At 42.8% G+C, this 16,790-nt stretch overlaps 1 protein-coding gene across 2 annotated transcripts in view; it reads right to left on the bottom strand.

Moving 5' to 3' along the window:
- Positions 1–1,237: 1,237 nt before the first annotated feature.
- The window catches only part of PITPNB (phosphatidylinositol transfer protein beta), a 64,174-nt gene continuing 48,621 nt past the window's right edge, over positions 1,238–16,790 (bottom strand). The window contains exons 9-12 of one of the 2 annotated variants that reach the window (XM_045459335.1): positions 9,613–9,723; positions 7,870–7,992; positions 4,475–4,560; positions 1,238–3,270 (exon numbers count right to left, since the gene is read on the bottom strand). In XM_045459335.1, coding sequence (XP_045315291.1) covers positions 4,513–4,560; positions 7,870–7,992; positions 9,613–9,723 — 282 coding nt within the window. In that variant the 3' untranslated portion in view covers positions 1,238–3,270; positions 4,475–4,512. The remainder of the gene's footprint in view (positions 3,271–4,474; positions 4,561–7,869; positions 7,993–9,612; positions 9,724–16,790) is intronic. The other variant, XM_045459334.1, reaches the window with a different exon arrangement.

Here is a 16,790-nt window from a genome sequence, read left to right as displayed (position 1 = left end):
ACTTTCTCCTTCCAAATGGTCAAGAACAGGGAATCCCACACTGACCCTGTCGGTGCAGCTGCTGAGAGATGAACAGAGCAACCGTCAGTGAAGTGTCTCTTCCTTCCTCAGGGACGTCAGGAGGAGGCTGGGCTGCGAAACCACCCAGCTTAGCAAGTTGGCGAGGGGAGAGAGAGGTGAGCTTTGGAAAAGCCAGGTGTTGGGTCCACAGTGATCTCAGATCAACCAGGAGGGAAATGAACGGAAGAAGGGAGCGATCACACCGAAGCTCGGGGATGCGACGCCTCAGCTGACCCTCAGCACTCTGCAGCTGGGCGCTCCAGGGCTCAGCGAGCGGCCGGGAGGGGTGCGCCTGACCCCAGGCCCGCTGTTGGCAGCACTGGCCCGAGAGCGGCACTCTGGGCTCCTCGGGCCCCGGGCACCTGCTCAGCTGCCTTGAACCCGAACGTCTGCTTTGTCTGTACGAAGCGGGCGAGGTCTAAGCGCTCTCTCCGTTATTGCACCGAGCTGTAATCAGCTGTGCACGCGCCATCTCCCACGCCGGGCTGTGGCGTTTACTCCCCTGGGTGCCTTCACTGAGCCCTGCCGCTCAGCATCCTGAACGGCAGACCGGCCCCACGAGTGCAGACACGAAGTCTGAGATAACACACTAAGAAGATCACCTCGGAAAAGAACATTAGGAAACATAACACTCTACATGCATCCACGCGTGTGGCCGGCCACCTCTGCTGACGCTGAGCGGCTCTAGAGTGTAAGGCGAGACCACGGGAAAATAGCTGCGAGGCGTCCAGAAACAGGAGAGTGGAAATGGCGAAGTCCTAAGAGAGTTTGTGAAGCACTGCCCTGAACCAAAAAGCCGCCATCTTGAAACCATCAGACTGATGACAAAATCTTTACTGAGTGCTTTTGGAAATACTACACGTTCTCCGTATTTATCCCCTTGAAATGTAATTTTTAAAGAACCTCGGAGACCAATAATAACCCTTCTTCAGTTTACTGCGTAGCTTTTAAAGGCAGAAAATTAAGAAACCAAACCTAACAGCTCAATGTGGCACAGGCACATTTCAAGAACGAGTTTGCAGTGAAAAATTAAAAAAAAAAACCCACATCTTTTCTTTATTTTTCCCAGAGTGGTAGTGCCGCAAATTAGAGAATTGTTGAGAAAATGGCAGAGAAGTGGTCCACGGTGGTCTGAACCAGACAGGGCATCAGGGAAACAACCACTCAAGCACACAAGTGGCATTTTGTGATCAAATTTATTTTTTGTTTAAATTTCATTTACTTTGTTTTACTGTAATTTACACAAGAGACTGCCAAGTAAACTAGATATTTTACATTCACCACGCATTCCCTCAAATCTCCACAGTTGTTAGAAAAACATTAGAATCCATGCGCTGGGCTCTCATTTCCATGTGCGCCCCAGCTCCCGGTGATGCTACAGAGAGTTAAGTCCATTAAAAGGAGAGGGCGAGACTCTTTATTTCACAAAATTAGCAATAATCTTCCTTGCACCAAACACTTTGCAGACAAAAATGATTATGCTTTGACAACACCTATCTTACAACAGTGCCCAGAGAGTAAACATCAGTCTTGATCCTGAGTACACGGAGGACATATGCAACGTGGGGTCCGTAGCCAAGGCTAACAGGGCATCGTGGGTGCGGCAGTGATCCTAAACACCCTGGTCCGAGTCACTGCCACCGCCTCGGTGGGGACACAGGGCGTGTGGGCAAATGAGAAGCGGGGCGGGGAGGACTGTCAGCAAATCAGATTACAAACTGATATGACCACAGGGGCCGGTGTGCTGTAGGAGGGACGAGAGGTTAAAGAAGACGGTTTGTGACCGGAAGGCTTCAACAATATCATTCTAGTCAAGCTTCCAGGACTGACAGGAGAAAACGGGTTTGGACAGAGAAAGCTGATAAAAATCTTACCTAGCTTCATTTCCTTTTTTAAAGAAGGAAGAAGGAAGAAGACAAGGTGGCCGCGGCTGCTAACCAGCATGTTCGTGACGCTTACTCGTGACGGGTTCCAGTGGCGCCCTACTAGACAGCACCTCTAGTGAGGGCTAGGCCCTCAGCAAGGCCTAGGAAGGTGTGTGGACAGGCCAGTGCTGCCCCCCCAATTCCTCCCTCCCTCCCTGCTGTCTCAAAGGCGCCTTCTCTCTTAGGGTGTATTTCAATATGAAAAGAGCAAACCGTCATCACTATCTGTGTTCTACCTCGTAAGCTGTGAGGAATCGAGATCATTTGCATAGTTTCCAAGCTCTAATTTCAGAAAACAGTCATTCCAGAAACAAGACTCTGCGGAAATGCTCTACTTCCAAGTTTTCCTGCAGCCTACAATGCTATTAATTTCTTCATCAATTTCTTTGCTTGCCTAACAGGAGCCTGAAAATTGTATAGTGTTTATTATAAATCACAAGCCGTCATCTCCATTTTTGCTAGGTTTGATGTAGAAAAATACTTGAAATTTAAAATACAAAAATCCAATAAAAACCGGAACTTTTTTTTTTTAAAACGATTTTTCCCTCAGGGCAAACAAGTTAAAAATTGGCAGGTAACTACACTCCTTACTAATAGACATTGTCCAATTTGAATTTAAGATAATAACCGTCCAGAAATAAATCGGTATAAATACATTCAGAGTTTACATTCCAGATTCATTGGAATACCAAAAGATGTTGAATAAATTTTTCTGTGGGAGTCTGTTGCTTATGAGACTAAAATAAAATTTTATAAGAGACGGATTTAAAAGAAAAGTAATAAAAGGCTATGTTGTGTGTGTATACACACACACACACACACACACACACACACACACACACACACACACATATATTGGTCCACAATTCGACATTTATGAAACATACCAGCTAGTATTACATTGCAGTCAATTTGTCCATTAATGGTATTACTCTGATAATTATTAAAATCTGTTCCAGGTATATATATTGAAAATATTTTCTTTTGCATTCTTGCTGAAGATAGGTACAGTACTTTGGAGAAATTGTACTAATCCCTTCAGTATGTTTGTATGTACATATATACACGTGTGTGTGTTTTGATCTGTAGCTCTACATGCGTCTTATATACAGCTACAGACATACACACACAAACATATACACACACGTGGTTGGGAATCTGTGCACGTGAGTACATAATCACAAGCACACGTCTGGGAAACGTCAACACTGCAAGATACTGGTCAGATTCTTCTTCACTCATCACTGGCTGCACTTGTTCCCCTCACTTGACCTTGATTACGTAACTGTAAGAAAAGCGAAAGACAGTGCCATGTGTTAAAATACAGAGACACACAAAAAAATGTTATCATCTTGTCACACATTCTCTGGGGCGGGGGAGGGGGGGGACCCTCAACACGGCAAAACTTCTGGCAGAAAATGTACCCCGTATACTACATTTTAAAACTTTAATCTCTTGAAGATTTTGGTCTTACTAATGGCATAACATCTTGTTTCATCAGAGGGAAAATAAATTGCAAGTGGAAATAAGTCACAGAACTTAGAACTTAACAAAAGTCACCATAACTTAATTTTTTTTTTTTTTTTTTTTAATGAACACTGAATTTAAACAAAGGGCTCTGGAGGAATCCTGGCAGAGTTCATTCATTCTTATTTGTACGACTACTTCTGTTCATGACTGAATACTTCATTTCTCCCGTGTTCAATAACTCGATAATTCGAGAGCAGGGAGCCCATGTGAGGGGGCAGCAAAGAGCCACAGTGAGTGAGGAGAGTGTTTTAATCTTGTTCTTTTCCTCAATAAACATTATAGTTCAATAGTAACAACTGATGATTTGTGTTTACTCACACTAGTTTCAGTACGTGGGGGAGATTTTGAGGCTCTTTTCTCCCCCTTGAGGAAAATCTCTTCTCTGGGTGTATAGATTTGTGTTAGGGAAATAAGGCCGTAGAAATATTTTATATTACAGTGAAAACCAAAGTGCATTTATGCATATTAAAGCTAACTATAAAGGTTAACTAAAGATTCAACATGATGGAAGACATCCAGATGTTCAGAAAAAATTTCAGCTACAAGGAATCACCGAGGTTGGCCTTTATGGTATGGGACAAAGGAGCTCTGGTTTAAGATGTTTTTACATATTTCCTTACTAAAGACATATATGATCCTATTGAGAAATAGGTCAATTAAGTGGCCATCAATGAAAAATCAGCTGGCTTCTTGGATAACACTACGGTATGCCGGGCAGCTAGTGTGTGTCTGACCCTAACACTAAGAACTGGAGATGACTACATTCAACCTGCTCCCACAGATAAAACTCTTACAGAAGAATAACTCAAGTGTTCCATGTCAAACTCGAACATATGTATCTCTTTCAATTCTAAAAATTAAACCACATTGAACACTTAGTCTCTGCTCAGCAAGTTAACAACCCATTACCAAAAAGGTATTGGTTTTTAAACATTCTTTTTACCCGGGTCTTCACTTACACAGTTTGATATTGTCTCTGACCCTACAGGGGACTCATCTAGACATCAGCAGCCGACGTGCCTCGGACGGTACCCTTCTTACGCATCTAAACGTAAAATAAAATCATGAGCTGCCAAAATCACAGACTCTAAATTGGGTTAGTAAGCAGGGGGAGAAAAAAAGATCTAGGAAAGATTGTGAATGACCACTGCCTATTTATAACCACATCCACATTGAGAATGAAGTTCTGAGGCCCCTCCAGTAACACTGATCTAAGGAAAATCCTGCAAAAGGCTTTTCTTGTAACAGCACACACACAAAAAATGTGTTATCTATTCTTGAATCTAGGAAAACGGAAGCCTGCAGACTGATGATGTGGAATTATCAAAGACGGCCAAGGGTAAATGAACCGTTCACCAATACAATGTGAGAAAATGCCCCGACGGTCTGAGTCATATGTTCATAGTCCCTAGACCAGACAGGAAGCCATGAGGGGTGGCCACCTCTGCTGCTTCTGAGACCAGAGTCCCTGACAGGAGTTCTTTATGGGAAGTTTATTTAAAAGAGGGAGGACAAGAGGAAGAACAAGTGAGCACAGGCACAATGTATGAGAAACAAAGAAGGACATAAGGACACATCAGAAAGGACAGGCATTCATTACAGTAGCCTACGGACAATTTTTAAAAAACTCCATGAGAGAATCAGAAAAGAGCAGACAGAAAAGGAACAGATGTAATAAACACACTTCTGCAAGTGAACACTTCTCCCCAGCCCCCAGAAGTGCCAGTTGTGACATACAAGCACAAAGTTCACCCCCAGCACTTCTTCAGCAGCTAAGCCCAACCCCGCACTTCTCTTCAGGATTCCAGGCAGGGGCACTCCTGTCATGCCTAAGCTCTCAAGATGCAGTTCCTTTTCTCCCGGGCCAAAACCCATTTGAAAGAAATCCAGGTCTTAAAATATTTGTGAATTAAGAAGAGAATTATAATGTGTCAAACTCCATCGTCAGGTGTCAGGGAAACAGGACGTCAAGAAAAGGGGAAATCCCTCTGTGGTGATGAGGACTCGGCAACCTCAAGCCCCACCGTGAGGCAGGTGCTTTCTGGGTAGGCGCTTTGGCCTGCAGGCACGATGCCGCCCAGAGCCTGAAGACGCTCACAAACCAACCGTAGGGCTCAAAGCAACAGCAACGTGATGCGGAATAAAGCATTCCCCGATGACCCACAGCAAAATAACTTAAATGGGATTTTACGTGATGATGATCAGCATATAATGCTGAAATTGCCTTAAAACGTTTTTGCAATATTTAACAAAGAAACTGCCACGTCCCCCCAAGCCCTGAACCAGCAAGAGACTTCTACCGATGTCATGTGGGAATCCGTCAGTCTGAGCCATACAGGCACGACAATGGTATCTTTGGATAAATGGGGCTTCTGTGTAACTACACATCTACCTTATGGACCCGCTTGGAGAAGCAAGAAGCTGAGCCTGCAAGGCCCATGGCAAGAGGTGGGAGTGGGCACCTCTACCTCCTGGTCAGGGCACTCACTGTGAGTACACTGGGACTGCTCTGATTCCTGCTGTCCTGACACTGAACTTGGCAAGGAAGGGAAGAGGTCCCTGCCAAGTTCTGTCTTGGGGTTCAGAGCTCAGACCACAGAGGGCTTCATCCCTCACCCTTCAACCATGACCTCTTCTCCTCATGTTCTGGACAGTCCTTGCAACATAAAAATGAAAACCAAAAGCGAACCTCCGTCTTAAGGGCTCAAATTAAGAAAAACAGGTTTTATCTGAGCGCTGGTAAATCCTTTTTGAAGATACCAAGGCTGTGCCATGAGCTTAGTGAGAATGAATGTAATCATGCTGCTTTCTTTTTTAACGTTCAGCTGAGTCTAGCTGCCCAGAGGGGCTGGAGACAGGGCTGGCAGGTGTCTCTGGAGCACGTGGAGGGAGCAGAGCCAACCAAGGCAGGGGAGGAGGGACCAAAACTGGGTGCTGGTAGGAGTGCTTCTTAGAGAAGGGCATTGGACTCTTGAAAACGGGAAGACAGAAGTGGGAGAAGGGCATGGGGAAAAAAAGGGGGGCAAGTAAACCATGGTTTACTCTTGGCTGTTTAAATATTTAGGGACCAGCCTAAAAATAAGGGGGTGAGGGAGAGTCCTCCACACTTGCCATTCTACCACCCTACTTCCAAGACCCAGAACTGAAAGTCATGCTCTCAGTGTGAGAAACGGAGGCAAAAGAGGTTTCTATTGTCTGGCCTAGAAACCGAACTCCAATTTACAATGCTGTCTCCATGGCAAAACAGGTTCCAAATTCCAAAAAATCAACTTAAAAACTTTTGGAACAAAATCCATTCATAAACTGGAGACTGCTGAAAGTTTACTTTCTGTATAAGATAAGGTTAAAACATTTTATTGCCTTATAAAGAAAATATGTTCTAGTCCTCTCAGAAGGTTTGTATAAAGCTAATTAGAAGCAGATCTGCCGTAATCACCAAAAGTAAGCAATTTTAAACACAGATTCTTTATGATGCTGTGTGCCAAACAGATTTCCTTCTGTGCCAAAGAACCTGATTTGCTGCCACTCTCCTGTGATTAAGTGGAGGTCCTGCCTCACACACAAGCGTCTGTCAAACGCTCCCACCTTCAGGGCTTCCAAAACTAGGACCGCTGGCGGGACTCTGGACGACTGCATAGAAACCACCAGCCCATCCCAGGCATTCCTTGGGCTCACGTTCCCCAAGAGGGCCTTACTTTCAACTGAAAAGCAGCGTGGCCCAGAGCAAAAGCAGAACCAGACACTTCTAAGAGGAAGTGGGAAGAACCCATCCCTGGCAGAAAGGGGGCGCTCACGCGCTGCAGGGTCTGCCCTGCCTGCTGGGGCTGGGCAGGAGCTGGGGCAGGCTTTAACTGCCAAACAGGGCTGGCTGACCTCCAGCCCAAGCATCACCCGAATTTCTGCCTAAAGCTTGCTAAAGAGCTAAGGATTAAGTGCTAGCTGTGGGAGGGAATCTCTGGAATGTGTGACAATATGGCTAGCCTTATCTAACTGACAGTGATAACAAAATGAGCCAAAGGCAACTTGGTCTGATAAAGTGAGTGTCTAAAAGGACTATGAACCAGGTCCCATCACAGAGAGCTGATGCATGACAAAGTATGAAACCACTGGGCATTTTACAGGTACAAACTCCAAGTCCATAAAGCTCTAGTCTACTTTCATGGAAGATGCTCAAATAAAGAGAAATCAGAACATGCAAAAGGATGTTAGTGTCTAAGAAACCCAATTCTGATGGAGGTATATATTTAAAAATGGCCTGTAATGACACTCTTCTTAATTCTAAGTCTACACTTACTAATAAGCACATACATAGTTAGAAAGGGGAAATGAGTGTTTCCAGAGTGGGAAGTCTTACTGTTTCTAGTTCTTTCTGAGTTTCATCCTCCATTCTCCTAATGTCTTCCATTGTCAGATCAATCCACTTGTCAATCCAACAAAAAAGTTGGCGATGAAAGTTCGTAAATATCCTTTTTTCTTGCTTTTAAAACAAAGAAGAAAAGTAGTATAAGATGGCAAAAATAGAAGATTAGTAACATATTAACTTTCTACATCCCAATTAACCCATGCAACCTACATATACTTGGAAAAGACCACTGTGTCTTTTGTATCATTTTGTAAAACCAAAGAAAAAGAAAAATCTCCCTGTGAAATGTGAAATCTCTCCCTGCAAAAAGGCAGCACAACATGTCAGGAACTGAAAAAAATGTGATGTGCACGTTGTGATCCAACATAAACTCCCGCTAGACGTGGTCTATTTGTACCTTTTTCTAAATCTGGTGACCAAGGGTCAACTCGATTTCTTCCGCTATAAAACAATACATGGTCATTCTTAACTTCTCTGCGATTCAAAGAATATTGTGAGGTTGAATATAATGTGTACGGAAACAAAAGAATCTTGGGTTCTTTGGAATAAGACGTTTATTTAAATTAAGGATTATTACATACTCTCCCATCAATTTTTCTACTCTAACGTTACTCTCACTCTCTATAAAAAACCATACATTTAATGAGTGGTTTTAATTGCTACGTTATTTAAATGTTACTAAAATTTCCCAAGAAGAGAGAAAAGCTCACTGAACAAAAACAGTACTTTAATACTTTTGGACAATCTTCAACTTTAAAATTTCTTTCCATGAACAGAAGGGACTTCATCAATTACATGTGTGACGAACTAGATTGTTAATCTATTACTATGATCCAAGAGGAAGGAAGGAAGCCAGTATTTACAGAGTGCCTACCATGGGCCAGCTGCAAGCAGGCCCAACAGTAATCACAGTGTCCAGCACATTAATTAGGACCCTTTTTTAAAAAAAAATATCAGAGTGGTTACAGCTAAAAAGTAGAAAAATTATGGTAGGACAGATACAACCATTTGTGGATTCAAAGGTATAACAGGGTTTCTTTATAATGATAATAGAAGAAATAGTCACACTACAGGAAAAGTAAACACCAAAGAAACTTTCCAGATTTCTTATGTGTTTACAACATGTGTGTTTCTTTATACAGCTGCAATTTTCTCCTCCTTCTAGATCAAAGTGTCCACGTTACTTTCACTTTAATAAAGACAACATACGAAAGAGGTAATTAGGATTTGGGTCCTCAGATTCTGTCACCCTAGGTTCAGAGTGTAACTATTCTCAGTAAGGACCTCTAAGAAGACCTCCCACGAGAAAGTGCCAAGTACGTAAGAAAGTGTGTGTCGAGAGAGAGAGAGAGGTTGTGGAGGATGTGAGCGGGGAGCCAACTGAGGTCGGACAGAGGAGCCCCTCAGCAGGCAAGGCCTGGCCTCTCCCTCCGGCCAGTGCCACGACCCCAGGAACCCTTGGGGACATGCTGTACACGGAGAGGGCTCTCTGCGAAAACAGCTGGACAAACCATCGGGAAAGCATGTTGAACAAAACACGGCTACGCTCCTCCCCAAAGAAAGCTCCTTAAAACCTGCTGGTATCTGTCTGCTGTTTCTAGGCAGAAAAGGGTAGAAAGGAATTATACAGAGACAATAACTGTTACCTAATAAGCGAGAAAAAGACATGGTAACAGAAAATATCCCACTAATAGCTACCTAAATTTAAGTCTCCGCATTTTGAACAGACGTTACCTTCTGAATGAAGTTTTCTACTTTGCTTTGCAGTCCCCACCACTTGAATTTGATGGTCACCAGCTTATAGGCACACATCTGAGGGCAGTCAGAGTTGTTTGCCAGCTCCTTCTAGATGACGAAAATTGAAAAGGAGAAATCGTGACTTCAATATTTGTTTTGATGAAAAGTGACCGTTGTGGAGTGACATCACAGACACAGGTGAAGAAAAGTACAATCTCACATGGGTTTAGTTTAGGTATTTGGAAATTCGAAATCATTTTAGCAAAAGCAGCAGTATTCCCCTGCTGCAAACCCTCCTTCCACAGATGAAGTTACTTCTTGGCTCTACAGTTTAATAGGTGCACTGTTCTGCCTCAAATTACACTGTTCAGATTTTCTATTAAATACCAAATTCTATCCACGTCGTATCAGTAGTGAGCTTTAATACATAAGGGTTCACCTAACGCCATTACTGCACCGTCCCCATGGATGTGGTGAGGCACAATAAAGAATGATCAGGAAGTTTAGCCGTCTTCTGTGTCTTTCTAACGCTGGCATGTGGAGTGGCACTGTTTATTAACTGAGGTATTCTCACTACGAGGGGGATCTGAAAAGGGACGCGGCAAGCAGGAAAAACGGTCTACAATTACCAAGTGTTTGACATCCCGGCTTGAATTTGTACAAACGGTCACACCTCATAGTTGAAATGGCACAGTCAGGGAATCAAATCAAGAGTTGTTAGGGTAAAAAGGTGGTGGGGGGGGGGGGGTATTTTTTTTTTTTTTTTAAAGGAGCAAGGGAAAGAAATGAGGGGCTATCTGGATGGAAAGAGACTAAAGAAGTATATAATGTCTATAATTTACTTTCAGAAAACAACGTTAAAAAGCAATTAGAATTTGGAACCTTAGATTATGTCACCCTATGTTGAGCCAAAAAACTTTTAAATATGTACTTGTGTCGAGAGAGGGGGAGAGGGAAGGAGGGGAAGAGAGGGAACACAAAGATGGTGAAGCATAAACAACGGCCGAACCTAGGTAGAGGTGCTCACTGTTAGACGCTTTCGGTTTTTCGGCTAATTTTGAAATTTTCATTGTAAAAATAAGGCAGGGGATTGCAATCTATGGTTACTACTGCCCGTTTCTGTGAAACTCAGCACAGGCTTCTGCCTTAGCAAGTTCAGGATGCTCGCGTGTTTATTCGGGGGGAAGGGTTAAGTAGTGGGTGAGCCAGGAGCTCACGTGGGTCTCCCAAGGTGTGTGTGCAGGAGCCCGAGACAGTCCTGGGCCGACCCAGAAGAGCGCCTGGCACGGGCTCACGGCAGCGAGCAAAAGCAGACACGGTCCCGGCTCTGGGGCTCCCAGGCTGTATGGAAAGCAGGCAGGTATCAAAGAATCACAGACTGCAGGCACGGACAGGGGAAAGGGCCATTCTGTAAACCCTCGGGCCAGGGCTGGTGCACCTGCAAGACAAACGCTACGTCTCAGGACCCCTGTGGGGACTCAGTCAGGTGGTGCGAGCCCCGTGCTTAGCTGGGGGAACTCAAGGGCTTACCACATATTACTTCACTCTCTTATTCTTTCATAGAGTAGGGATTACCGGTTTCAATTTGCAAAACAACTTTAGATAATGTTTCTCCAAAGAGTACAAGGTCATGTGGAACACCGTGGGGGCCCTTTTTATAAAAACGGGATGGCCAGGTGAAGAGATGAAGCAGTCTTTTAGGGGTTCCTCCCCCTCATTCACCACTGCTCTCAGCTTCACGCCACATTCAGGACATCACGACGCCAGCATCGGTCACACCGTGTGCCACGGTCCCTTCCTGTCAGCTGCAACCCATTCGTACATCCCACTTTCAGTACGTCCACTGTGTGTAGCCAGTATTCGTTCCATGCAGCCATCATGTACACAAATTCGAAAAATGACGAATTCCTAGGTCATATTCTAAAACCTCAAAATGATTCTTCATTTAAGCAATCACAGCACCAGACCATCCCCCCAGATCCTCAGTTAACGTTCCAGTCTCAAATGCATTCTAAAGACAGGATAGATGGAAAAATTCTATCTTGGTATTATTAATATGACTCCAAAGTTCTACAGAGTCCTGCGTGATTGATCAACTTCTCTCAGAAAATCTCTTCGGTTGTAACATTTCATCTCATTAATGAGCTGGTACAGGGGTTAAATCGGTGAGGTACCACCACAAGCGTTTAAATAAAAACACGATATACAGGGGCGCCTGGGTGGCGCAGTCGGTTAAGCGTCCGACTTCAGCCAGGTCACGATCTCGCGGTCCATGAGTTCGAGCCCCGCGTCGGGCTCTGGGCTGATGGCTCAGAGCCTGGAGCCTGTTTCCGATTCTGTGTCTCCCTCTCTCTCTGCCCCTCCCCCGTTCATGCTCTGTCTCTCTCTGTCCCAAAAATAAATGAATGTTAAAAACAAAACAAAACAAAACACGATATACAGCAAACTGTCCCGGTGTGGGTGAATTCTATGTCAACAGAAGAACTTGGCTGGCTGAGCTCTACTTCCCCATGACGTCCCTCCCATAAAACAGAGCACTAACATCATAATTCAGCAGGGATGCGTATGTACACACCCACACGTATCCGATCCCATACACTTTATGAACAGGTTTAATTCGACAAGTATTAAGAGGGTGCCACTTACAACCCCATCTGTGCTAGGTGTTGTAAGAGGACACAAAAGCGGCCGGGAGAGAGGAGAGTAATTACATGTGCACAAATAACGACAAAACCACTATCTTTGGTGCTAAGGATCTCTGCCAGAAGGGACACCCTTCTGTCGCTGTGGCCCCGGCCTGAAACATATTTGCAGTTCCCCCTCCCTAGACCCCACGCACTTCAGCTGGGCTCCTGTGTGTGGAACTAGCCCAGCAGCCTTCCACAAGACATAACTAGCTTCTGAGTGCCCAGCCTCACCGAGACTATCACACGGCTGGTCTTTCACAGATCGTTTTTTTTCAGTAAGCAATGAGCCAGTATTGAGGTACTCTCTCATTCAATGAGCATCACTGAAAGCCTTCATGATGAAACACAATTTGAAGAAAACATGAAGAATATAGTATTTAAAATTATGAAATACACCTGCTAAACAGTAGCCTTAGACTAGGAGTAAGGGGATGTGGGTTGCAGTTCCCGTTATGCAAAGTAACTTCCTATGTTAGGTGGGTAGGATCCTTAACCTCTCTGGGCCTTGCTTCTGCCAGCCAGTAAAAGGAAACACTGGGCTCAACTTTTCGTCTTCCACTGATGCAACGCTAAAAGGGTCAGTGAACTTAGTTCCTCCAGGGTCAGGGACGGCACGTGTCCTTGGCATTCAGTGGCTTAAGACTTCCTATAATTTTGCATTTTATTCCATAATGGGCTTAGCAAAATATCCTCCTGCCTATGCACTTGGGCTGAATCGCCTCTGCGGCTAAGAACCTCTGATGCACCACTGATTAGCCCTAAGATACCTTCCAGACGGAACATTCCAAGGCCCTATTAATTATGGGCTGCTGATAGCTTCGTTCGGAAACTCCAAATCACTGGACACCTTAGTGTGCTAAATGAAAACCTTGGGTGTTTCCAGGAGAACACCGACTCCTCAGAATTCTACCATTTTATAAAAACGGCAGGAGGAAGCATGGTTCTAATTAAAGGGTAAGCGGAATTTAACACAAATATGCTTATACCACACTTGGGCTCCAAGAGCAGAGCATACACACATGACTCCAACAATTACCTAAGTTTGTTTCTCACACGCTTTCTAGTGACTCTGGCAGTCTGCTCAAATCAATTAAAGGAATAGTGGTAATTTACAAACAGTGATCTATAATATTTAGTTTAAGTCATGGGACAAAATGAACCCGTTCTCCAAACTATCTTCCTCAGACCTAAAATATACATTCCAGTCTCATCTGCTTTTTTTGTTTTTCCATACAACTTACAAGTGATTAAAAAAAAAATTCAAAGAATATGTACAAGTTAAAAAACAAGTCAATGAAGAGCCTGCTGCCTTTATTTCTTAGCGTAATTCTTTACAGTATCAGCACCTCACAGTGTGAGGTGAGGGGACTTACAGAAACATAATGTCACCCACAGGAACAAATGGAGAACGTGGAAGCTACCTATTTTTAATATAGATTATATATTATTAATATATATGTGAAATCTGGGGCGTTTGGGTGGCTCAGTTGGTTAGGTGTCCAACTCTTGATTTTGGTTCAGGTCATTAGCTCACGGTTGTGAGATGGAGCCCCGCGTCAGGCTCACACTGGGCATAGAGCCTGCTTAAGATTCTCTCTCTGCCCCTCCATCTCTCCAAAAAAAAATTTTTTTAAATATATGCAATATTTAAGGTCTCATTCAGTTCTTACAATGACTTATGCGATTTGCCTCTTAATTTGAGCTATGTATGACCTTAAGACTAGTGGTTAAGAAATGGCTTAAAAAGTGTCTATACCTAGGGGCATCTGGCTGACTCAGTCGGAAAAGCATGTGACTCTTGATCTCCGGGTACTGAGTTCAAGTCCCATGTGTTGGGTGTGGAGATTAAACAAACAAACGAGTCTCCAGGGGAGCCTTGGGTGGCTCAGTCAGTTAAGCATCTGACACTTGATTTCGGCTCAGGTCGTGACCTCACAGTTTGTGAGATCTATCGCCAGGTCAGGCTCTGCACCAACAGTGCGGAGCCCGCATGGGATTCTCTCTCTGCCCCTCCTCTGCTCTCTCTCAAAATAAATAAGCAAACATTAAAAAAAAAAAAAAAAAGGTCTCCATACACAATGAAAATAAATAAATAAACATTTAGAAAAAGTCTCCACATGTAATGAAACAGAAAATAGGGAGACTGCCTAGACACAGTTAAGTAAAAGCTGAAACAATCCTTGTGGCACCATCTTCTCGGAAGGGAACGTGACCCTCTGTCATTAAAAAGCCTTAAAGCTGTCCATGTCCTGTGTATAACCCTTTAACCATGTAATTCCACTTCCAGAAACGTATCCCAATTCATCAGAAAACACTACATATTTACTTATAATAGCAACAACCTGGACTTAATGGTGAAGTATTTTACAAGCCTTCCAAACAATGGGCTGCTACACACATAGACATTAAAAACCATCTTTTCAAAGAATGCTTAATAATGTAAAAACTTTTTAAAGGCACAATATGAACATAAACAGGTATCTATCCATGGTATAAACAATTATTAACAAAATACAGTACACAAATCAGGATATGTAACAGATAACAAGAATTAAATCGTGAGAATGTAATGGATTTTTACTTTCTTCTGTGTACAATTCTTTATTTCTGAAACTTAAGAAGTACACATCTTTCGTAATCAGAAAAAAACCCAATACGCTTCGACAATACAAGAGTTTTTGCCCGAAGGTGACTATTTTAGGACAATGAATTCCTTTGCCCTAAATTATCTGGGTACTATTTCAAATCTTCACTCTTCTTTTGACTATAAATAATCTAAATGTTTTCCTGCCTTTGGTTTTGAGATTTAATACATAAAAGCTAAGCAAAATCAAGCTAAAAGCTGAATTAAGATCTTAAATAGATAACCTTAGTCCAGTCCATATTACATTTTTCCTAATCTTAAACTTCTAAAGTAAAAATGAGGTACACAGGCAAAGTAAAATATGACATACTCTTCAGAGTCATCAGAAATATTCTTGTGAAAAAACGTGTGACTTTCAAAACGTGAAAAATCTCAATGGGGCAAATATTTGGCATTCCACATTCAGAGGACTGTTCTAGGATCCACAGAACCCAAAGGAGTTCCAGCTTGTCTGTCCAGTTCTCAGGATGTTCACTGGGGCAAAGCAAAGCTTCCTCTCTCGCCTTGAACAATACAAACGTTTTCCTCTTCATCAGGTAGAAAAATAAGCCCAAGGCAAATAAAGCCAAAATGAAAATTCAGATCATTCACACATTAATTCCGACTCAGCTCAAACTTCACATTTGCTAACCTAAAGCAAAAACAGGATTAACTCTTTCCTAAATTTAGTTGTAAATAAAATTACTTTGCTGATAAATATGAGTTTTATATAGATGAAAGCACGAAAATTTAAAAGAACAATTGAAAATAAAAGGTAAAGACTGGCTGGTTACCAAAAGACAAGAACAGTCAGGAGTTCTATAAAATGAAAACCACAGGCTAACAGAAGAACCCTAAATTATGACTCATCTTTACATAATTTAAATTTCATCTGTAATGCAGCAAGCAGAAGCTAGTGGAGAAAACGTTTCTAAAATTGTATTTCGTTTGTGTGTTCACTGAATTCCTTACATTTCATGTTTCTAACCATAAATGAAACCCCCAAACGCAAATCATGTTTTTAATTTAACAACGCATATTAGGTTACTTTGAGGTATGTGGACGAGGCCTAAGGGAGAGTAATGTATACTGGAGCCACGCAGCATAACTAAACAAAACGCAGCGTGTTTAACCGGAATGGCGAGCAATCAGCCTGAGTTATCCACAAGAACTAGTTTCTTGTATCTGTGACAAACAAATATAAACAAACGTACAAGACAACTAGGAAAAATACATGAAACAAGCCCAAAGGCATTATGGAAACTCATTTCCTAAAAACGTAGTCCTCTCACAATGCCACGCTACACATCAACTCCACACACGCTCCTTCCTGGTCAAAATGCGTGGGGATGGAGAAGGAATTGGTGATATGTGCTACAGATCACCAGATTAATACTCTGGAAGTACGCGGCAGGTTCTGGAAGGCTCACACTGCCTTCATATTTTAATTTCTCAATTTTAGGCAATCTGAATGCTCAATTTCAGCTGTTGATTTCATAATGTAAGTTTCCAACCCAGATTTCACTAAGAAAGTTAAAAATAAATGCACTGCTGGGGCTGTTGCCAGTGCACGCATCAGTAAATATCAACAGAGGATTACAGAATATATGTGAAGTATGTGTACTTAACTCTCAAGCAAAACCCAATTCCCCAACTCAGCCTCACCATTCCCTCAGTTTTGTTCGGATTTTTTTTTTTTTTTTTTTTTTTTTTTTGGCAGCCATTTAGACAGATCTACAGTGGACATCATATTCCCTGTAAGTACACAGCAAGTCCAACGTTTGGTTGCCTTTTATTAGGTTTAAGGCAGTTAACTTGAATCCAGCAAATACTTCCTAAGCCTCTCCCAGGCACGAACCTCGGTG

The sequence above is a fragment of the Leopardus geoffroyi genome, chromosome D3 (genome assembly GCF_018350155.1).
Source record: "Leopardus geoffroyi isolate Oge1 chromosome D3, O.geoffroyi_Oge1_pat1.0, whole genome shotgun sequence".
In the NCBI taxonomy this organism is placed as follows: domain Eukaryota; kingdom Metazoa; phylum Chordata; class Mammalia; order Carnivora; family Felidae; genus Leopardus; species Leopardus geoffroyi.
This window is presented reverse-complemented; position numbering and strand designations above follow the sequence as displayed.